At 40.6% G+C, this 24,469-nt stretch overlaps 1 protein-coding gene across 1 annotated transcript; it reads left to right on the top strand.

Moving 5' to 3' along the window:
* The first annotated feature begins 8,676 nt into the window (after positions 1–8,676).
* Positions 8,677–21,432, top strand: degs1 (delta(4)-desaturase, sphingolipid 1). Its single transcript, XM_030070740.1, has 3 exons — positions 8,677–9,147; positions 16,024–16,766; positions 19,353–21,432. Exons 1-3 carry the CDS (start codon positions 9,066–9,068, stop codon positions 19,497–19,499), a joined length of 972 nt encoding a protein of 323 aa, XP_029926600.1. The 5' UTR covers positions 8,677–9,065; the 3' UTR covers positions 19,500–21,432.
* The last annotated feature ends 3,037 nt before the right edge of the window (positions 21,433–24,469 follow it).

The following is a 24,469-nucleotide window of genomic DNA, read 5'->3' as shown; positions in this document are numbered from 1 at the left end:
TGTTAAACAAACATACAGGGAGAAATCCAGCATGGAAGAGGTAGAGCACATTTCTTTCTCCCACTGAGCTCCACTGTAGCTTCTCTCTATGGAAAGTGTATTTGAAAAATATAGCCACACCCTAAAGCAAGAAAATGTTTTTTAAAGGTTTTTAAAAACACTCATATTTACAACAGCCGCAAGCCCTATAGCCCTAATTAAATATTTTGAAAGGATAACTGACTGCAAATTCTTCACTTGGGTGTATTTTTGTTTCGTTGGCTGTGTGGAATGTATAAAACCTCACCTAAAACCTCAGAATGTACCAAGTACCAGCACACACCAAGCACACACACCAAGCTCTGCAGCTTTTATCACGAGGGGTCCAGAATAACTCAAATGAATGAAACACTCGGAGCTATTGACATTTCTAAATATATTGCTCTGTGCTGACACTGGGTGATTGTGAATGTGTGTTAAAGTAAGAGAAAGGGACAGAGGGAGTGAAAGCGTGTGTGTGTGTGTGTGTGTGTGTGTGTGGCTAACATAGAGGGACTGCGTAAGCAGAGAAATGAGAGAGTCGGAGGTGAAAACAGGGATAGTGTCACGGGGTTACACCGTGAACTGTAGAGTAAGACATACACACACGCTGTGCTTTGATGAATAATGATGTCAGAGCTTGGAGGTGTGTGTGTGCTGGCGTAACTAAAGCAGTAGTTCACTTCAGCTGCACCCTCATTTGTTAATGCTGGGAGGCCCACCATCCTATCCGGTTTGCGTTTAGTTGGACCATCATTTATTTTTCAACAGGACAATGAGCCCAAACACACCTCCAGGCTGTGTAAGGGCTATTTGACCAAGAAGGAGAGTGATGGAGTGCTGCGGCAGATGACCTGGCCTCCACAGTCACCGGACCTGAACCCAATGGAGATGGTTTGGGGTGAGCTGGACCGCGGAGTGAAGGCAAAGGGGCCAACAAGTGCTAAACACCTCTGGGAACTCCTTCAAGACTGTTGGAAAACCATTTCAGGTGACTACCTCTTGAAGCTCATCGAGAGAATGCCAAGAGTGTGCAAAGCAGTAATCAGAGCAAAGGGTGGCTATTTTGAAGAAACTAGAATATAAAACATGTTTTCAGTTATTTCACCTTTTTTTGTTAAGTACATAACTCCACATGTGTTCATTCATAGTTTTGATGCCTTCAGTGAGAATCTATAATGTAAATAGTCATGAAAATAAAGAAAAAATATTAAATGAGAAGGTGTGTCCAAACTTTTGACTGGTAGTGTATCTAACACGCATTTTTATTAAAAGTTAAAATAAATGATTTTTTTTTATGTTTATATATGATCATGTTTTGACAAATACCACCATTATTTATTATGGAAACAATCACTTATTTAAAAAAAAAAAAAAAAAAAAAAAAAAAAAGGCTGGAAATCACTAAAATGTCAACTAAATAACAGCCACCTTCTAATTAGCCAAAAAATAATAAAATGAGCTTATTCAAAAATTATTTTGATCATTTTATTTTTATGAAGTTGAGATAATCATGGCAGGTGAGATTTTTTGGCAATATATGAAATATTATATGGAAAACAACACATTTTATCTGTGTCCGAGAAATCACTTTCAACTAAGTTACCGACTGAAAAAAAACACCTCTCAAGGGGGTGTGTTTTTTCCAAATCACATGACCTGCACCACATGACGTCACTTCCTCTTGAAGAAAAGACTGGCAAGTGTCTAACGTATGTTCTCTCTCCTCTTTCTTAATTATTTATTATGAAGTAGTGTGTGAGTCAAGTCTGTATTTATTGCATGTCAACAGTATACTGTAATATCATTATAAATAACACTGAATGATAGTTTTACTCTATTATATATGTCATAATTAGAAGGATCTCTCTGGAAAAATTCCATGTGGTGTTTGGCTATAAGTGGCAATGTTGACTTTGGGCCTGAAAATAGTAAAAATATCAACTATGATACTGTCAACTATGTTACCCTGTAAAGGTAACCTAGTGGACTAAGAGTGACATAGTTGACACTCATGATATGTTCTTGACACGCTTTTATAGTTTTAGTTCAGGAGTTCATTTAATATAATACATTTGCAGTAAATTAAAAAAAAACATTGTTTTTAATCAATATTCTTAAAAAGTAAACTTGTTTTTCAGGAAAATGCCTATCTGCTGTAGAAAAACAGCGTTGTTACCGTGCATGGAGAGATGTCGACCCTGCAAAACGGGATGCATACTTTTTGACTGAATTTTGACTGAATGGAGCACTACTTTGTTTAATGTGCTATTTAGGGTCCGGGCAGCCTATGCTGCCAGGACACTATTGTATTCCTATGTGTTCTTCTTCTTCTTCTTCTTTCTTTCTTTCTTTCTTCTTCCGAGGAAATCATACTTCCCATGGGCGAAAAATCACCAAACTTTGCACAAAGGGCCAGTCCCATGCCAGATTACCTCAGCTGCAAACTCAAGTCAATAGTCCTGATGGTGGCGCTATAGCAAGCCTCTAAAGTTCAAAACTTTGAAAATTCATAACAAATCAACCATATGTGCTACAACTTCACAACTTTCATCAAACTGTAGCCCCAATACTGAAAAAACTTTTGTGCACTCAAACCTATTGCAAATTATGAAGTCCATCACTCTGTTTTTTTCAAAAACTGTAAAATTTATTAAACCTATCTCCTCCCACAATTTTTGCTCAATTGACACAAAAATTGATACAGAGCATCTTCAGACTGTCCTACACAAACGTTGTTTCTCAGATTTTTGATTTATCAAAAATTGAGCCTACTAAGCATCAAAATGTTTGACTGTAAATGGTATTGTAAACATATACCCGCAAATTCTCGCTAAATAAATGTTCAATGTTCATGAAAAAAATGGACAAAATTCTAGAGTCATGGTAGATGATGTGTGGCGAATTTCAAATGTGTATCTCAAAAACTGCATTTTTGACAGCATTTTGAATTTTGCTCTCATGTGAACAATTGGAGTCAATGCAAAAATGGCATTTTTAAACATCAGTTTTTTCACTTATGGAGCAAATCAATCATTGTTAAAAACAAATGATCAACATCTCCATGTTGTCTAGATGCAATATCTGTATTTTCAGATTTTTGTCTTAATAACTGACTTTTTGACAGCTGTTTAAAATTTGCCTTTCCATGCATGGCTGGCTGCTGTCCTGCAGGTCAGTGATTGGCTCAGTCAGTTTGTGAAACTACATGTGAAGTTTTAGCTCAGTGAGATAGAGGCCAGGCCTCGGTGTCAAAGATTGTGAGTTCAAACCTCAGCTTGTGCAACATTCCCACATGCGAAAATTCACCAAACTTTGCACAAAGGTCCAGTCCCATGCCACATCATCATTGTCAGATTTTTGTCTTCATGACTTATTTATTTATTTTACAGTGGTTTGAAATCAGCCTTTCCATACATAGGCAGCTGCTGTCATGTGACTGTCTTAGTCAATTTGTGAAGCCTCACATGAAAAGACACTTGCCAATTAGCTCACTGAGATAGTGTTGTCCTTCATGCCAGAAACTGTGAGTTCAAGTCTCAGCTGATACAAAATGCACATTAGAATGCCACCTTTCTTTTCTTCTTCCTATTCTCTTCTTGTTGCTCAGAATTGCCTAAACTTGCCTGGCCCCGGCCATTGCTGCACAGCAGTTATAATGTTTATTATATTTTAGTCTGCTGTGTTCATTTTGTCCCTATTGTTCCTCCATAGTCTTGTCAGCTTGTTTGTCCTCACACCTGCCCTGCATTGTCTCATTAGCCCCGCCCCCATGTTGCATGTCTTTGTTGTGTCTTGGCCAATCATCTGTCCGACCCATCGCTGCACAGCAGCTATAATTTGGTTAAGTTTTGCACCAGAATTAAAGCACTTTTGTATTTTGTTCAGTGTTTTGACTGAAAGAATTACCATTTTCTGTGTTCACATTTTTTGATTTGCATTTAATGACACTTTTGTCTTGTTTTTTGAAGGTTAAAGGATTACAGTTTTATTTGGTCAAAAAAAATTTGTGATGTGTCTGTAAAATTGCAGTTAATAAACTTGCAAGTGATCCATACAAACTAGTCGTATTATTTGTTATGTCACAATGATACCAAATGGTTTTAATTAAATGCAAGAGATGGAAGATGCAGCTTGCTAACATAAAATAATAATAAATAGTTAATTTAGTTCATGATTATGTTATATGCTAAAGAAATAATTATATTTTTTAATGTCCAGTCAACTCTGGTACTTTTGTCAACTATGATACCATGCTGTCAACTAGGTTACCATTATGTTTTTATTGAAAAATAATTTTTAATTGTTCCCTAAACACTACATAAAAATGATTAGAAACCTAGTAGCTGTGAAGTATGTAGATCACAATAATTGAATTAAGAAAATTACTATGACTCTTAGAAGTTTTTGAAGAAAATATCTAGACCGTTAAATGCATTCTCTGAAATAAGGGGTTAGAATAATAATAATATCCATCCATCCATCCATCCATCTTCTACCGCTTATCCGGGACCGGGTCGCGGGGGCAGCAGTCTAAGCAGGGACGTCCAGACTTCCCTCTCCCCAGACACTTCCGCCAGCTCCTCGGGGGGAACCCCAAGGCGTTCCCAGGCCAGCCGAGAGACATAGTCCCTCCAGCGTGTCCTGGGTCTTCCCCGGGGCCTCCTCCCGGTGGGGCATGCCCGGAACACCTCCCCAGGGAGGCGTCCAGGGGGCATCCGAAACAGATGCCCGAGCCACCTCAACTGGTTCCTCTCGATGCAGAGGAGCAGCGGCTCTACTCCGAGCTCCTCCCGAGTGACTGAGCTCCTCACCCTATCTCTAAGGGAGCGCCCGGCCACCCTGCGAAGGAAACTCATTTCAGCCGCTTGTATCCGCAATCTTGTCCTTTCGGTCATTACCCAAAGCTCATGACCATAGGTGAGGGTAGGAACGTAGATTGACTGGTAAATCGAGAGCTTCACCTTTCGGCTCAGCTCCTTCTTCACCACGACGGACCGGTACACCAACCGCATCACTGCGGAGGCTGCACCGATCCGCCTGTCAATCTCACGCTCCATCCTTCCCTCACTTGTGAACAAGACCCCGAGATACTTGAACTCCTCCACTTGAGGCAGGACTTCTCCACCAACCTGGAGAGGGCATGCCACCTTTTTCCGGTCGAGAACCATGGCCTCGGATTTGGAGGTGCTGATTCTCATCCCCGCCGCTTCACACTCGGCTGCGAACTGCCCCAGTGCCTGCTGAAGGTCCTGCATCGATGGGGCCAACAGGACAACATCATCTGCAAAAAGCAGCGATGAAATCCTGTGGCTCCCAAACAGGACTCCCTCCGGCCCCCGGCTGCGCCTAGAAATTCTGTCCATAAAAATTATGAACAGAACCGGTGATAAAGGGCAGCCCTGCCGGAGTCCAACATGCACTGGGAACAGGTCCGACTTATTGCCGGCAATGCGAACCAAGCTCCTGCTCCGGTCGTACAGGGACCGAACAGCCCTTAGCAAAGGGCCTCGGACCCCATACTCCCGGAGCACCCCCCACAGGGCACCACGAGGGACACGGTCGAATGCCTTCTCCAGATCCACAAAACACATGTAGACTGGTTGGGCAAACTCCCACGAACCCTCGAGCACCCTCCGGAGGGTATAGAGCTGGTCCAGTGTTCCGCGGCCAGGACGAAAACCGCATTGTTCCTCCTGAATCCGAGGTTCGACTATCGGCCGAATCCTCCTCTCCAGCACCCTGGAGTAGACTTTCCCAGGTAGGCTGAGGAGTGTGATCCCCCTGTAGTTGGAACACACCCTCCGGTCCCCCTTCTTATAAAGAGGGACCACCACCCCGGTCTGCCACTCCAGAGGTACTGTCCCCAACCACCACGCGATGTTGCAGAGGCGTGTCAGCCAAGACAGCCCCACAACATCCAGAGACTTGAGATACTCAGGGCGGATCTCATCCACCCCCGCCGCCCTGCCACTGAGGAGCTTACAAACCACCTCAGTGACCTCAGCTTGGGTGATGGACGAGTCTACCTCTGGGTCCTCAGCCTCTGCCTCCTTAACGGAGGACGTGACGATGGGATTGAGGAGGCCCTCGAAGTATTCCTTCCACCGCCCGACAATATCCCCAGTCGACGTCAGCAGGTCCCCACCTGCACTGTAAACAGTGTCGGCAGAGTACTGCTTCCCCCTCCTGAGGCGCCGGACGGTTTGCCAGAATTTCTTCGAGGCCGACCGATAATCCTCCTCCATGGCCTCCCCGAACTCCTCCCAGCTCCGAGTTTTTGCCTCTGCCACTGCCCGAGCTGCAGCACGCCTGGCCTGCCGGTACCCGTCAGCTGCCTCGGGAGTCCCACAGGCCAACATGGACCGGTAGGACCCCTTCTTCAGCTTGACGGCATCCCTTACTTCCGGTGTCCACCACCGGGTTCTGGGATTGCCGCCACGACAGGCACCAGAGACCTTGCGGCCACAGCTTCGAACAGCCGCATTGACAATGGAGGACGAGAACATGGTCCATTCGGACTCAATGTCCCCCGCCTCCCTCGGGAGCTGGGAGAAGCTCTCCCGGAGGTGGGAGTTGAAGACCCCTCTAACAGAGGGTTCAGCCAGGCGCTCCCAACAGACCCTCACAGTACGTTTGGGCCTGCCAGGTCTGTCCAGCTTCCCCCTCCGCCAGCGGATCCAACTCACCACCAGGTGGTGATCGGTTGACAGCTCAGCCCCTCTCTTCACCCGAGTGTCCAAGACATACGGCCGGAGATCAGATGAGACGACAACAAAGTCGATCATCGACCTCCGGCCTAGGGTGTCCTGGTGCCACGTGCACTTATGGACACCCCTATGCTCGAACATGGTGTTTGTTATGGACAAACTGTGACTAATAATAATAATAATAATTAAAAAAAAAAAAAAAAAAGGTAATTCTCTTTATTAATTGGGAATTACAATTAAACATGTAGGTAAATGCATTCTTCCAGGAACAATGCATTTTTTTAATATCTGGTGTGTAAGTTAAAACTTTACTGTTTTTGTCCGTAACATAGTTTACCAAATAATCAGTTAACATCTCTGTTTTTAAATAAATATCTGAAATCAGTATGAGATTGAGCTTGGAAATTACTAAAAACATAACATTTCAGGGGTACTTTTTAAGAAAAAATAAATTAATAAATGTATTGGCAAAAATTTACTTTTTTCCCAGAACTTTACAAACTCAAAAAGTCCTGCAATCATATATTGCCCCAGGGGCGCTGCCAGGAATTTTGGGCCCAATGAAAAAGATATATATATTTACTCAATGATGGTTTAATAATTTTATATTAGTTTTTACCTATTTTTTGGGGCCCCTGTCAGGCAAGGGCCCTTGGAATTGTCCTAACTTTCCTCCCATATATGGCGCCCCTGTATTGACCCCTCTAAACTTAACCTCTCTCAGGGGGCGTCTTAAGGCTGAATTATGCTTCAGCGTAGGAAGAGCATACGGGGGTTGTGCGAAGCACGCATTTCCTACGCAGCGCCTGTGTGTCCAACATACCTCCGTACGCTCTTCCTACGCGGAAGCATAATTCAGCCTTTAGACGGGTCTGTTTTGGAGTCTGCAAGTTGCACTTGGATACTGTTAACAGAATGAGGAAGCAATCTTACAATCAAGTAAATAATAAGGTGTGGCACTTGACGTAAATGAAGACAGAAATTACGTTTTTTCATTACGTTTTCGTCAAAAAAAAAAAAAAAAAAAAAAAAAAGACACAGCCGAGCAAAATGCGAGGTGTTATCTTTTCAGCGGTCACTGTTTTTATTATTATTATTATTATTATTATTATTATTATTATAAAACAAGGATGTTATTACAAAATAATGTAAATGCTGTTCCATTCTGGAGAGTTATTAGGCCACAGAATTTGTCGTTATTACATAATGTTCCTTGCTTCTGTGAACTCCTAGAAGAAAGGTTCCTATATTCATGTAAATGGTATCAGGAATGAATTACGCGAAAAAAGAAAGAGAAAAAAAACATTGCAACAAAATGCTCTGAATCCAAACTTAAACAGGGAGTTAGACCTTTTAAATGCTGTCAGTGCCAACTTACGTCCATATCAAGGTTATTATTTACATTTTCATTAGTTTGAATTTTTATTTTGTTTTGAATTTTTGTTTATTAATTGTTTTTTAAAAGGTGTGTAGTTTAGTTTAGTTTGATTTTTGGAGAATGTTTACTTTTAATTTTGTTTTCAATAGTTTCAGTGTAGTTTCAGTCTCTTTTTTGTAATATGGGATATATGTCAGGTCTTGGTTGTGTGACTGCACTGGAATGAATTACGCAGTTGTTTCCCCTCATTTGAGAGAGAGAGAGAGAGAGAGAGAGAGAGAGAGAGAGAGAGAGAGAGAGAGAGAGAGAGAGAGAGAGGGGCCGCTGTATCCTCCGCGCTAGCATTTTCACCCGTTCACAGTTCCACTTGGCATTTCAAATATTTACAAATAACCAAATTGTTATTCAGTCAGCATGAAAACATTTTCTACAACCACTGAACACGGACATTTTAAAGATAAAGGTATAACGTGTGTGTTAAATGTTGCTCGGCAAACAGTTACGTCATTGCATAACGGAAGCGCCTGGCGGATCCCCTAACACCGGACAGCGGCGGTCCTTTGTAGTTTTTTCACGTTGTACTGGAGAATTTAAAAAGACTCTTAATCGTCAGCTACAGTGCCCATTCAGCGTCGCCGTGTATATGCAAAGTTATCACCTTGCTAATAATTCTAATGCATATCTGCTCGTTTTGAACATTGACCGATAAGGGTCGTTGGCTTGCTGTGACATAAGAGCACTCGTAATTCGATTGGATTCCGCTAGTAAAATATTGAGGTCTCTCCTCCTGCTCGACAGGAAGTTGCTTCGTGTGACACGGAGGCGGCCCGCTGCAGAGAGGAAAGGGGAGAAACTTATCGCTGTGCAAGGAGAAAACCTCTCTTCTAAAATAACGTTACCTGTCTAAAACATTTTTATCAGACGCCCTTGTAGAACAGTCGGTAACCGTCCTCTGAGACATGGGAAACCGGGTCGGCCGTGATGATTATGAATGGGTTTATACGGACCAGCCGCATGCCGACAGGAGGAAAGAGATCCTAGGTGAGTCAACGTTATCTCAACCATCCATCACTACTTGTATTAAGTGGCTCCTAAGATATAATAATTTATTTATCTGTACATTTTGTGCCCCCAAACGCTAACGTGCTTACGTGACGTTAGCTTACGTCTCCGTTTCACTCCATCCTATCCGTATTTAACTTTAGCTAATTATTAGCACCCCCAAGTCCTGCCGTCTAAACGACTTACATTTACAACCATAATCGATTACTGATATAGATATACAGTTGTTAAAACTTGAGGTACGAGTTACACAGACAACTTAGTTATTATGTTCGCAAAGCACTACCGCTAAGTCTTGGTGCCACTCCCTGGAATGACCACCATGACACTGAGGCTTCTCACAGACAAGCCGCTACTGTTTTACCTCCACGGCAGAACGACTTGACTCGTTTTCTATCGTGGGTCTCTGACATTGGTGCAGTTTACTAAACGTGTCCCTAAGCAGGCATTTGTCACGTTTGGGCAGGCATTTACGTGGCCTACAAAGTCTGTCTAGTGCATTGTTTGTCTGACAGTTAAGTTAGGTGAAAATTAAACAGTCCATTAACCCTTTGGCCAAACTGTTAGCTGAGAAGTTTCGGATTGGGTAGAGTAGGCTAATGATTGTTTGCAGTGGTCCCGTGACTGTTACATGACTGAGGAGGAGGGTGCAACCGCCCTCTGTGACAGCAAACTACACTGCCAAGATAGGGGCCTCCAAAACTAGCTTAAAGCGGCACCAAGGTTACTAACTAATGTGAATTTCCTGCGGGATGAATAAAGTATCTACCTACCTACTAACATCACATGGTGGCCCCCTAAGTACCAAAAAACAGCATGCCTTAATGCCAGCTGCACACAGCATGCTTATGTTGTACCAACTCAGTGGACGGTGATTTCTTTATACCAAAGAACACCAAAGGGATGTGAGAGTAAAGATCTAATGTTGGCCACTCCAGCTTTCTCTGGACAGAGGATTTGCTTGTTGGCGTTAAGGAGAAACTTTTGAGGGGTACGCTCACCGGTGAGGAGTGCGTGCCATGCACCGGGCTTAGTCCCGACTCCCGATCACAGTGACCTCGGTTCGAATCCGACCTCAGGTCCCTTGTTGCATGTCATTCCCTCTCTCTCCCCTGCCTTTTCTGTCTATCTCCACTGTGACTTTAAAATAAAGCAGGAATGCCACACAAAAAAATCTTAAAAAAAAAAAAATAAATAAATAGAGAGACACTTTTGAATGTCACTGTTTTGATTCATGACTCCTAGTGAGCTTTAGGTACTCTTTCATTGTCCCCTGTGATCACATGGACTTGTCTTGAATGATTGAGTAATTTGAGTGGCTTCTCTGTGCAGCCCTTGTTCCCCTAATGTAGTTTGTCATTGTTAAACATATTAGCCACTTAAGTTGATCAGTCAGTGGAAAGTTTTGCTATTGTGTTGAGACAGCCATGGGTAAAGACACTCAAACCGAGGTGTCTCCTGAGCTGAATTATTCATGTCAGGGGACTATACTCCCTGCTGAGGTCAGAAGTGAGACATTCAAGGCATTGCAGCATATTACATAGTGAGCCTGAAAACAAAGTCTTTGTTTTCTTATTTGCATTTGCAAATAGTGTATGAGAACCAGTAGACTCTTAAATGTCAGAATCCCTAGCTTCTAGCTTAGAGTGTGGATACCCAACCCAAGTCTGTCGGGACCTGACGGGTCAGGCCGTGTCTGGACAAAAATTTAGAAATTATCTTCGGGTTCAGGTCAGGTTGGGTCACATAGGCATTATTTTAGTGTATTATAAAAATGATGGACCTACTGTCTGTTTTGTGCAACTTCCTGTATAGTGCTGGAGTTTACGTGACGATGCTGTGGGCAACACATAGGCTGTTCAGGAGGAAAATGTAGCCTGGCTGACGTCAAGCAAAAACTGAGGCTTGGGTCAGGTCTGGACATACAAAAGAATGCCTGTCAGGTCTGGGTTGGGCTCATTTACCACGCTCTCACGCTCGGGTAGGGTTTGGACAAAAATATATGGCCTGGTCAGCACTCTACTCTAGTTACATTTTACTAACTTTATGCTTGTAAGCCATTTTTTGAGCTTGCTACACAGCCCTATTCAGGCCTTTGCTGCTGCCTGCAAAGAGATTAGCTGCATTCAGAGATGGGCACAAATACATCAAAAAATATCTTGTTACATATTACAAGTATTCATTCATCAGTTGTATCAAAATAAAATACAAAATGCTTGTATGATAAAATGTATTTAAATACATGTCATTTAAAATTATAAAAACACTATCTGTACAGATGTATATTTTTACGTTTTAGGCTGTTAGTAGCCTCAATAGCCATCTTTCCACTGTCATGCCACTGCAAGCTAGGGCTATCTTTAGGCCCGTTTCCACCAGAATGTTCCTGGTAGTATTTGGGGGGCAGGAGCTACTACATGAACGTCCTCTCGCTCAGCCCTCTCACCTGCCGTGTCTCCACTGAGAGGGCCGAGTAGGAGGAAGGTTCCTGTAAAGTTAGCAGGCGGTTGCGCGACCATGACTGGGGCATCAAAATGCGTGTTGTTAAATAAGCCTGTTGTTAATGTTAGCTAACGTCCGCTAAAGCTAACGTTAGCGCCCCTAAAAATGCCAGCTAAAAAGTGTGTTTTTAGCATTAGCTAACGCCCGCTAAAGCTAACGTTAGTGCCCCTAAAATGCCGGCTAAAAAGTGTGTTTTTAACATTAGCTAGCACGTTAGCGTTAGCTTGGTAGTGTTGGCCGTGTTGCTAGGGCTGCCTGCTTTCTGTTGACACCACATCACGCTGTGAGTAAACCCAGGAGTTTTTTCGGGGCCGCCCAGAGTCCCTACCCCCAGGCAGGGCTGTTTTTTAGCCCCTGTAAAGGTTCCTGAACTCTCTCCTTCGGGGTAGTTCCGGCGGTGGAGACACGCGACAACGGCCCCGTAAAATTACCCCGAGGTTCCGGCGGTGGAAACGGGCCTTTTGAGCCAGGCAGTGTTAATGGTCCTTGGCCTCCAGCCACAAGAATAAAAAACATTCTTGTTTCCACTCTTGTGCCAATAGCCCCACAGTCTCGTCCTGTCCATGCACACAAGTGGGAAGTAGTGATTAAAGTCTACAGACCTGGCACCGTCTAACTACAGGAGAACTACGTACCATGCGATTTTCATTTTTTTCCCTCTGGATGTGTCTGTGTGTTGTGTACTTCAGCTGCCTTGTACTTAGACCTCAGTTTTTCCAGTTTATCACAGACCTGTCCCATTGTTAGTTGAATCCCAACAACTGCCAGCTCTCTCACTATACATTACATAACATCCTTTATATCAGAAAAGGCCACTGATTTGATGTTGGACATTATCCTCTGTTCAGATAGTGATCAGAGCTCTAATGTCCTCGTTTGACCAGTACTGCCGGTTGTTCTCCATTTTTCTTTTCTCTGTTATTTTTCTGCTACAAAAGCAAGCTGCTGCACTGACATCTGTTCTTATCACCTGTGGGATGCTTTTTATTTATTTATTTAACCTTTATTTAACCAGGCAAATCATTAAGAACAAGTTCTTATTTACAAATAAGTTGCGAAGTTAGGGATGTAGTTAGGCCACGGTGATGCCATGTTTATCTTTTAGATGACAGCAAGACCTTTAGCAGATTCAGCACTTTTCAAGAGTAATAAATGTAAGTGCAATGAGTTGCCTTATTTTTCCCCACCCTCATTCTGCAAAGACATGCCCTACCCTGCCTCTGATTGGCTAGTATTCGGGGAGACTAAATCATCTTGTTGGGCCTGCACACCCCCCTACTTTGCTTCTGATTAAGCCAATCAGAGGCAAAGTAGGGGGGTGTATTTGTTGCCTTTGTTGGTTTGGTTGGTTAAGGTCAATCAGAGGCGGAGAAGGAACTGGTCTTCCTGGCAACCCTATTCTAAATTGATTCAGCGACTTGCATAAGATTTTGAGGAAACGTTAGTCATTAGCCAAAGTACAGCTGTCAGTGCCAACTGGCAAAGACGGTGTGGCAGTGGGAGTGACCTAAAAAAAAGGTGTGTAACCTCTAAATGTATTTATGTAATATAGCCAGACTTTGTTGAAAGATACACACTCTCATGCAGACAGACACTTTAAGTATTTTTTAAATATTTAAAATACACAAATACAAGCTCAGTATTTTGTTAGAAATTGCATCTTATTTTTCCTTCCAAACTCCAAAATACTCAAAAGTAATTAAATACATATTTTAAATACATTTAATTAAAATACTGCCCATCTCTGGCTTTATGCAATCACATGCCTCAGGCCCCGCCGACTACTGACAGTTCAGCCTTGTGATGAGAGAAGCAGAACAATGTGGGCCTCACACAGGATGTAGGAGGTCTTTGCTGCAACTTGTCCTTTAGCAGTTTGCTCACCAAGCCAGAACTATCACTGTAGTTCTTGACACAAGCACTTTGTGCAGGCTCTTTTGTTAATGTAAAAGCAAATGAGAATCAAATTAGGCACTGACCGATATTGATTTTTCAGGGCCAATACCAATTATTAGCAATCCAGGACACCGATAGCCAATATTTAGGGACAATATTGTGGTTTTCCCCTAAGATTATCAAGTAAATCCTTTTGTTCTAGTGGGCTGCAGGCGTGCACCCCACTAGTCACCGGGTGGTGCCACTCCCTTCTGATCAGTCTAATTCATTCAGGGTGTAGTTGTCTGAGTGCTGAGCATATGCAACAGCACAGACAATGTGGGACTCACCTATAAAATTAACTCTGCACCAGACAGCCTTGTTTTATTTGCGCATGGCAACTAGAGAAAAACACGGTTTTTAATGAGTAAAGGTCCATCATTACATTCTTTCCCCATTCTTTTCTCCCACAGAGGCTCTATTTTTTGTTCCAGAAGTCTCAAAATGTTAAAAAGGCAGAGACAAATTAGGACATGTCTTCAGAGGAGTTTCATGAGACCACAGAATCTCTGTCATGAAACTGTGTAGTTGTGTCACAATGATCCTGGGCTTCCTGGTGATCTCCAAGATCCTTTTTGACTGGTTTGGTTGGGCAACAGGAGAGACATTGCCGTGTTCATTCTGTTATCCTAATGAAATAAAGTCACACCAAGAAAGGCACACTAGTGCACCCACATTTAATTTCCAGGTCACACGATTTCAGTTTTGAGCACATTCACTGAACTAATTTGCACACTTTTTAAAGACTTTGAACCATTTGAAACCTAAACAAACTGAACTGATTTCTTTCACAAACATGCAGAAAAAAGGCAATGAGCAAATTAGCAAAAATCATCCCAAGAAAATTTGAGGAAAAAATTACAATAAAATAAGCGTAAAATATAGACATAAAATTGAGAGATTTGCAAACAATTGCCATACCATTTGCCTAAAAATATAACATTAAAAATTTACAAGAAAACTGTATTTACAATTATTAAAATGATTTAAATGTCAGCGCAAATTAGCAAGAAATGACCATGAAATTAGCCAGAAATTAGTAAAATGTTACAAGTAAATAACCTGAAAATTGGCGCCAAAGAAAGGTAATACATAAAAGCAAAGAATTAGTAAAGCATTACAGGAAAATTTGCACAAAAAAAAAAAAAAAATCTTAATAGATTTTGTGAAAAAAGTGAAACAGTTAAACAGAGGGTTCAGTAGCTTCTGAGAGTACTGAAAGTGACCTTAAATGCCCCAGTCATCAGTCTCCTATCAGCCATAAAGATAAACAAGTTCTGATAAAATGCTTTACAGCATACTTTTAGTCTGCCACTGTCGACTGGGTCAGAGAGGTGAGATTCAAAAACTATGCAGTGTAGGCTGACAGGTCTGCAGTTTGACATGCAGTTCAACTTATTTTTCAGGTCTCTGTCATATCCTTGTGTGTAATTATTTGTTGTCCGTGGCTATTAGCTACCCAATGTCAAGCCACAAAGCTTCATGACATGATTGAATGTGAAGGATCAGTAAATTGTTGAGACTTTTATCAGTATAATTAGGGTGACAAAAACTGTCTAATAACTGTAGCTGTACCTGTCTAATAAAGTAGAAATGCCAAAAAAAATAATCTTAACAAAAAAGGGAAACAAACAGCACAATCCAGTATATCTTGAAATTGTCCTCTCAATCATGCTTTCTAACAAATTTTAATTAGCATTTGTGATAATACTTGGCCTGGTATACATTCACACTGTTCTGCTGCAAGGTTAGCTGTGCTGCTGCGTTCATTTGCAATATGTTATAAATGTTCAGTAACAGTTTTTATGAGCAATTTTAAGAAAGTTTGAATGTGTGAGTTTCTTATTTTCACGCAAGAAGCAAGCAGTGTTAAGTCTGTTGTCACAAGAAAGCTAGCAGTAGAGTTATAAATGGGTATCAACATTTTAAAAAGGATGAAGAGTGCCCATCCTATCTTTTTTTAATACGGGAAAATTATGCTCATTTTCCTTTTAATTCCTTGAATACACTTGAATTCCTTACAAAGATGTTGGTATCAGTTTCAGAAACAACTAGATCACAAATTGAAACGTGACTTGTGCTCAGAATTAATGAAATCATTTGTAATCATCATTTCAAAGCATTGCCATCACAATAGGCCTAATGATTCATTTTGCTGTGTCTGCTTTTTTGTATACAAATAGTGAATTGGGTAATTTAAATACTTATTCAGCAATCCTAGTTCTTATTCATATGTACCTTTTCTATGTTGCATTAGCGAAATTTCTTAGCTCTAAATTTCTTTTTTCATTATAGTAAAAAAAAAAGTAAAGAAAGAAAAGTTAAGTTTTGGTTAAATCAGGAGGAGACTAATGTATTGAAAAATAAACTTGAGTTTCATTTCTTTTTTTTTCTTTTTTTTTTTTTTTAACTCCACAGCCAAATACCCGGAGATCAAGTCTTTGATGGGTCCTGACCCGAGGCTGAAATGGATTGTGTGTATGATGGTGGCTATCCAGTTTCTAGCATTCTTCCTGGTCAAAGACTTGGACTGGAAATGGGTTTTGTTCTGGACTTACGCCTTTGGAAGCTGTATCAACCACTCAATGACCCTTGCCATTCATGAGATCTCCCACAACACAGCCTTTGGCAACAACAAGGCCATGTGGAACCGCTATTTTGCCATGTTTGCCAACCTGCCCATTGGTCTGCCCTACTCGGCCTCCTTCAAGCGCTACCACCTGGACCACCACCGTTACCTGGGTGGAGACGGTGTGGATGTAGACATCCCCACTGAGTTTGAAGGGTGGTTCTTCTGCACACGCTTTCGCAAATTCATCTGGATCATTCTACAGCCGCTGTTTTATGCCATTCGGCCACTCTGCATCAACCCCAAGCCAATCACTCAGCTGGAGATGGCTAATGTTGCCATCCAGTTCTCCTTCAACATTTTCCTGTACTGGCTGTGGGGTGCCAAGCCTGTGGTCTACATGCTGGCTGGCTCCATGCTAGGAATGGGCCTGCACCCCATTTCCGGCCACTTCATTGCTGAGCACTATATGTTCCTCAAGGGCCACGAGACCTACTCCTACTATGGTTCCCTCAACCTTCTTACCTTCAATGTTGGCTATCACAACGAACACCATGACTTCCCTAGCATCCCAGGACGCAGGCTACCCATGGTTAGTACAACAAATGTCATTATGTGCAGCTGAGTCTGATAATGCTGTTTCACAGATGTAACAATTTTAGTATTTTTTTGCGCAAAAAATACTTAAAAAAATAATTCATATTCAATCACAGTGAAAAGAAAAGTAAATTATATGTGTATGTATATGTGTGTGTGTGTGTATAGCGCCTTTGAAAATGGGGTGACAATGTATAAAACTGGCGGTTTAAGGACAAAATCATAATTATTGTGTCATTGTCACTATATATTATAATATATACATGTATTTATTATACATTTTTAAATAGTTTTCTTGTATTTCTTGTCAACTCCTGGAATTAAGTGACTTTTCTTAGGTTTCAAAGCGTTAAATCTTTTGACAGAAAAATATGACTATCACAAAATTAAACCAGATAATCTGGTTATATTGAGTTTATATTGTGAGAAATTGAGCTCCGGTCCTGTTTTAGTGTCTAGCACCTGCGGTATAGTGGGCTATAAAGTTGAAATTACATTACACTACAGTTGTAAAGATAACACCAGCCATAAAAAAAACCCATTCGACTTAGATTTTTAACAAGGAAGAATTACATTCAACAGGACAATGGCCTTTGAAGAAAGATAAAATGCAGGTAAATGAGTCGGTAAATAAATGAATGAGTTAAATTGCCCTTGAGTGGAACAGACAATTATAATATGTAGAGAGAGGGGAAGTAGAGCACACAGGATTGAATACGTGACATGACCTAAAGACTATTAAATTGTGAACAGGCTGACATAGTGAGCAATTTCATAATCTTATAAGTTATGTTATTCATAATGTTATCCCCTTGAACCATTAAAGGGAACTGTCCGCTCATACAAGTTAACATGTTAGGTAACAGTTTGCCCAAAGATCCCTTTATGTTTTTTAAAAGAGAGAAACCCAACATCCTAGGGCAGGATCAAAACATATTGTTTGCCCCAAAGTGACAGAAGGAGACCACATATTCCCAGCATTATACTTGACTAAATCTACTTGACCTAATGCATGTATATTTTGAGGACTGGGAATGACAGGGCACACAAATAGAGTTTATTAAAATGGACAACTCCCATTAATTTAGGAAAACAAGATAAATGCATTTGAACATATTAGAGCTGGAACATCCTAACTTCTCACCCTGAGAAAGCCATGACTGCATGGTCTGGAGGCACAACAGATAGAGAGAACCACAAATAAAGAGAACCAGATCAGTTTAGCACAGCTTGATGAAATTAAAAAAAAAAATGAACTGGAACCTTGGACTAAGAGGAATCTAACTGCATTGACAAACTTTCTGTCAAGCCTTATGGTGGCCACAGTCCACTCTGTCCTTGGCACAATGTTAACACTTTCCCTGTGCACACTGCATGTCTCACTTGGAGGACAGTCACACTGAATACCTAGACTGTGGCACAGGTATTCAGATTGGAACAGTGCCTCTGACTTCAGAGATTAGTCCCTCAAAATGCATAGGCCTACTTAATAAAAGTAAAGATACCTCATTTGAAAATCACTCAAGTAAAAATGAAAGTTACTCTACAATACTAGGTAAATCCAAAATGTAACTGACTTTTACCTCAGTGCTTGCTGAAGTTGCTACTGTATTAATTAGTAAAATACAGATGTAGTTCACTTAAGAAATTAAAAGGAGAAAAAAACATTTGTAGGCCGCAACAACAGAGAGCAGGCAAAACTCTGCTCATGCTGCAATCAGGAGAAATTGGACATCATGGTATAACCAATAAAATTTCGCCAACATGGTATTTAGGTCATCTTAGAAGAAATGCTCTCTTCCCTGTAGAGATAAGTTCAGAGTTTGTTCTTGAAAGCATTTCTCCAGAGGTTACATTGTGAATGCAGTGTTCTTGGGGAAATGTCTCCATATTGGTAAGGCAGCAGTCCTTGGAGGAAAAAACACATTATCGATAATGAATCCGGCTCACCCCTATTATTTTATAGCAGCTAACTAAGATAGTCAGGGAAATTGTAGTGGAGTAAAATTGTGCCATTGATTTTCAGAATGCAGTGAAGTGAAAGTGAAAGTAAACAGAGTTAAAAAAAAAAATCTGTACAGTAACAAAGGATTTCCACTTTGTTACTTTACACCACCGGTCCCTAACAAAGCTGCACTCACATTTTGTGAATGTTTTTGTATTGAGGTGTTAATCATTCAATGTTCACTTAACGCTATAGGACTTTTTGCATTTGACATTTTTGACCCAGCTGTTCTTATGAAATACATGCCATTTCAAATGTCTCTCTCCTAGCTCTCCAATTGACCTTTGCATTAAGATCCATGTGATGAGGGCACTAGTATGCTGACTGCTGAGGTTTATTTATTGGCCTTATCTGATTAAGGACTGCTGCACTGTGAAAAGCTGACTTTATACCACTTCTTGTAAAAATAATTATTTGCACAATAATGTCAACAAATATACATCTTTGTAAGCTCCTTTTGCCAATCTCTCAATAACTTGACATAAATTTCAGGCCAGTGATTAGGCCTACCATGCCTCTTTGAAATCAGAAACGCTAATCTAAAGACAGCATGTTTCCTTTCTACTTGCTACATAGGTGAAGAAGATTGCAGCAGAGTACTATGATGATCTGCCACATTACACTTCATGGGTGAAGGTCCTCTATGACTTCATCATGGATGACACAATCAGCCCGTACTCCCGTGTCAAGAGGAAGTTAAAGGGAGACGTCAAGCAGGAATAACTCTGCACTGTCTTACGCTGAGCTTCTCTGGAGCCAAGCTGCACCACGCAACCTGACACCAGCCCCATCTTAACGTCCTAGGAACTTAACAGCTTTTGCATATTAATGAATCCAATTTGTGAAATGGGGTGTGTGGCATGAGTCAACAAGTTGAGAATTGTGCTCTCCCTCACTAAGTGCAAATTGTTCTAAGGTTTCAGCTAATGTGTTGTTTTTTCAAAGTGAGAGAAACAGCTAATGCTCTTACTGTTCACATAATTTCTCTGTCTTCAATTCTTTTTGTTCCAGCCACAACCACATTGTGGTTTCACTGTTACATTTTATTCAGTTTTAGATGGGAATTACATTGGGTGCCTAATATGTAACATGTTAAAAAGTTAACCTTTTAGTATGACTTTTTTCAACTGTTAAACAGATAGGTCACCTATTTTGAAAAATTTGTTATTTCACTTCCCCCCAGCTGTTCTGTAGCACAGTAGTAGTGCTACTTTTCTCTCAGTGTTACTGAGTGCTGGATGCTGGCTGGATGCTCCAAATGCTAACTGTTAGCCTCCTGCCACTGAGCTGGACTTCCCCCCAGCTAACATTTTGGCCAAGAACCACATTAATCCACTTAAATGAACAAAGTTTGAGTTTGATTATTTAGCATAATTTTTTACAGCCCCAAATGATACAAACAAAAAGCATGACTGGAAATGATGATGATGATGATGATGATGATGATGATGATGATAATGATAATAATGTTTTTTTTTTTGTTTTTTTTGTTTTTTTTAAATCAGAGGTAGAACTATTTGTCTATAGTTAAAATAGTGGCTGGCAGGTGCCTGAAAGGTTCATGAAATGTGTGTGTGACGGAGGGAAGCAGAGCTAGCCACAGAGTAGCTGGAAAACAAACCACAGCAAAATCAAGCAGTCTACTTGTGTGTGTGTGTGTGTGTGTGTGTGTGTGTGTGGTGGCGACTGCTCCTCTGGTGCAGAGTGATACAGTAAGTGCACAAGCTACCAGATCTCTCTGAAAAAAAGACAGATATAAACTGTCACATGAGAAAAATATTGTATATGCAGTTTAGTTAGAACAACACTTTTGTTAACTTGAGTGCCTTAAGGTGGTTATTTTTAAGAATGTTAGCTGGGGGTGGAAGTCGTGGTACCACTGCTGTCCTACATGATGGCTGAGGGTGGTCGGGGATAATATCACATTTTTCAAAATGTGTGGACTATCACATGCTGCACATGTTCCATCATTATTCATCACCTCATTTCATGGCAGCACCTATGAGACCTGGTATAATGCTTCCACAGCAGTTGTGGTTGTACCATTTAGATAAATCAAAATTAACTTCAGTTTGTAGATTCTTTGGTAAATATAAGTCCATCACTTATTATTATCTACAAGCTATATTATATTCTTAATTCCATATAGGTGTTCTCACCACAAGTTCTGATTTTACTCAATTTTATTAGTTGTATAGCCCAATAATACTACTTCATGCAGTCAGAAGCACTGAGCTTTAATGTTTTGTTGTTCACTTGCTCTTTTAAGGTTATGAGGTTATGTATAGACTGGTGCGGTGGGAAGAGAAAGTGTCTTTCATTTATGTAGTAATGCCATATCAAACATGATTCTCAGTGTATTTTGCGTTTAAGCTTTAGTGAGTCGACCAAATAAGGCCTTGTTAAATGCAAGCAACACACAGCTATTTTGTCAGACACAGGTAGGAATGATCATTATTCCTGAAATGTAGCAGTATCTTGATGGTCTGTACTTCCTTTGGAGCATTTCTACTTGTTTCTAGCAAAGTAGTGCTATTCCATTTAAAAAGCTTGGAGGGTTAACATTGAAAATTTGTCAGTTTCTTCCAACTCTGGAACTATATACTCTTGCTAATAGCCAATGTAAACAAAGAAACCAAAGGTCAATTTAAAAAAACAAATGGCATTTTACGTCTGGTCTTTGGTATTTGTTTGCATTTTCACTTAATTATAATTGTTATGTCCGTAACATTTGAAAACTCCGGGGCTATGTAGAAAGTAGCCTCCATACCAGGGTCATGCCTCTTAAGTAATGATGAGTCTTCAAAATCCCTGTGATTTGCCACTTTAGAGAGATGTTTGTCCATGCCATGGACAAACCAATCAGTTCTGATAACTAGAGGAGCCACTTTCACCTCCATCAGTATTAAAAGCTATGCTGAACATTTGTCTGCAAAGCCCTCTCAACCTTTCAAGTCTTGCTAGTTTCAGAACAGGTGGAAGTGGCCCCTCCTTCATGTGACATGGATAGGATTTTTCCCAGAGTGGTGTGTATACCACAAGAAAAAAACCCACAAGGAATTTAACCTTTTTAATTACCATTCAGATCTCCTTTGTATGCAATTCTTGATGTGAACCTAATGAATTTGACTTTGTGACCTGAGTCTGACTGGTCAGTTTGGAATTCATGTTTTTATTAACCTTACAGTGCACAGCTGTGTGTGGGTGATGGCTAATGTCATGACAGCTGTCAAGCAAGCACGGTGATGCTGCTTCAGTGTGCACCGTCACAGGGATTCACAGTCCTGTTCTGTGTTCTTTGTGTTCTTACTAAGCACATGCGCTCATTCATTTTAATGTGCCCATGAAGTGACCTCACATGACCTGTGCTTCTTGTAAAACAGAATGTCTTAAAGGAACATACCAGTGAATTTGTATGTTTAGCATATCTACAAAATGTAATCTTTTCCCCAAGCAAGCAGCCATATTTTAGAACTCCCATATCATTTCCCTCCCTTTTATGTAGCCATTGGTTTCCATTCATTCCACTAGGATATGAAAATGAACTTTCAGAGGCTTCAAAATTTCTTCACACGAGTATTCCAACACTGCAATAAGGTCACCCACATTAGTTTTGCTAAAAGCAGCAGTCACCCTTTGAAGACAGATTTTAAACACAAGGGATTTCCTGGTTAAAGATTACATAAATTAAATGGATGAGTGGGTGTTTCAACGAACTCAAAATTTGAGTTATATCTTGTAAAATCTTTAGTACCCCTGCATGATCTGCAGAATGGTTTGTTGAAATATAAAAATGTGGGTAAGGCCAAACATTAAAAATCACTGGTGTGGTCCTTTTAAACAATGAACTCATCCTGCACTAGTGAGTGTAATTTCAATTTTCAACCAATAAAACCTTCACATATTTTTGAACAATCTCATTTGTCCACTTATTTTTCAAATACAATTTTGTCTCCCTGATTCTGATATTGTTTTACTCTTGACAGATGACTCACACCCCTCCCTCCATGATGTCCCACCCCAACATCCTGTTTCAACAGGAAATACAGCAAATCAAGTGTCATTTGAAAGGGTTTTCTCCATACACGTGGCAGCCTGACTGACGGTTGCCCCAACCATGACCAAACTTTCCTTTTGTTTGGCTCTTTGCCTGATATCGCTGAATAGTCTCCTACATGGGGCAATGGCTGTCCAAGGACCACAGCCACTCACACATCTGTTTTCCCTCTGAACTGCAAGATGTGAGGTTCTGAATTTCAGTGTATGCACAAGGATGTTCAGCAGTGTCAAAAATTAAAGAACACCAAGATGCAATCCTGGTAACTTCAGACATGCCTTGTGTCAAAAAAGTGATACTTTGGGCTTTTAAGAAGAAACTAGACACTGCTCAAACAAAAGGCATATTCCATGTACACAAAGTCCCTGTGACAGTTGGTGAAACAGACAATACACACAGCCTGGAGCCGTGCACTCCACAGATGTCAATGGGTAGCTAGAACAGATAAGATGGTAGGCGATAGGGAATGGAGCAATGTTTTGTTTTGTTTTGTTTTTTAAACATACCGCTTTTAAGATTAGGAATGCTGTAAACTGTTTACTAAGGACAGAGGCCAGAGGTATACTCAATCTTAATTATGTGTTCCTGTGTGCACAATGGCTCCCTCGTGAATCCTGCATCCATTTGGAGCATTGGTTTTGCACATCCTCAGAAATGAAACCTACATGTCTACAAGATGTACGTCTACATCAAGATGTAGATCTAGAGTATGGGCACGTGCCAAGGTCAGGGGTCAGTAGGTCAGCAGCCAGCGACAGCAACAACAATGGCGGAAACTTAAATCTCACATTGATTTCATGATAAACTAATTGATTCTACATTTCATATACATAAATGCAGAATTATAAATGTTACCCCAATATATGGACTGTCATACTTACTAAAAAAGTAATTAAACTGTCAGTCTGTACTTTGAATGAAACAAAAGAGGAGTAACTGATGTGTTGTATTCATATTCAAAAATGAAATTCTATAGTAATGGAGTCTATTTTTCCCAATGCTACTTTTTTATTAGATTAAAAAAAAAATTGTCCTGTTTTATTTGTACAACATTGTGTTTAGCACGTCTGAATCATTTGTATATTTAAATGTTTTAAATTAAGATTGAAAACAAAACAAACAAAAACAGCTGAAAAAAATACAGTGGCAGAAAGCTTTGAAAACAACATCTTTCATACCATCAGTGATGGCGCTGCTGTCCCTTTTTCTGCTGTGATCTCAGAATTAACAAACCAGTGACCCTCTCGAGTGTCACCATGTTTATTTGTGTTGTGTAAAACTCCAAGTTCTATTCCTGTGCTCGCCTGAGGGCCATGGTGAGGCTGGATATGAGTTCACTGGTGTGCCCTCGAGTACAGGATGGAACATTATGGTTTCTTTTCTTTTACACCAAACAGCAATACAAACCATAGTATTCATATTGTGTGGTTTGCAACCCTGAAAGCTCAATGTATCTTGAATTTTTTTGTATTTTTCTAAATCTTCATAGGATGAAAGGAAACTTAGTTTTCATATAAAGCAAAAGTGAAACCTGCAGCAGACCATCATAGTAGAGTGTTGGGGTGTAGGAATAGAAACTGAATCTCCTGGATTCATTGAACACACCATTTTGTCTATCCATTGACTGCTACCAGTT

Source organism: Myripristis murdjan, chromosome 15, assembly GCF_902150065.1.
Source record: "Myripristis murdjan chromosome 15, fMyrMur1.1, whole genome shotgun sequence".
Classification (NCBI taxonomy): Eukaryota; Metazoa; Chordata; class Actinopteri; order Holocentriformes; family Holocentridae; genus Myripristis; species Myripristis murdjan.
The sequence above is the reverse complement of the archived record's forward strand: the minus strand, read 5'-3'. Positions and strand labels throughout refer to the sequence as shown.

Excerpts from the sequence above, each read along its gene's own strand:
- degs1 (XM_030070740.1), top strand. The coding sequence starts at position 9,066 with ATGGGAAACCGGGTCGGCCGTGATGATTATGAATGGGTTTATACGGAC. Across the intron at positions 9,148-16,023 it reads CAGGAGGAAAGAGATCCTAG|CCAAATACCCGGAGATCAAG; the intron begins GTGAGTCAACGT and ends TTAACTCCACAG. Across the intron at positions 16,767-19,352 it reads CAGGACGCAGGCTACCCATG|GTGAAGAAGATTGCAGCAGA; the intron begins GTTAGTACAACA and ends CTTGCTACATAG.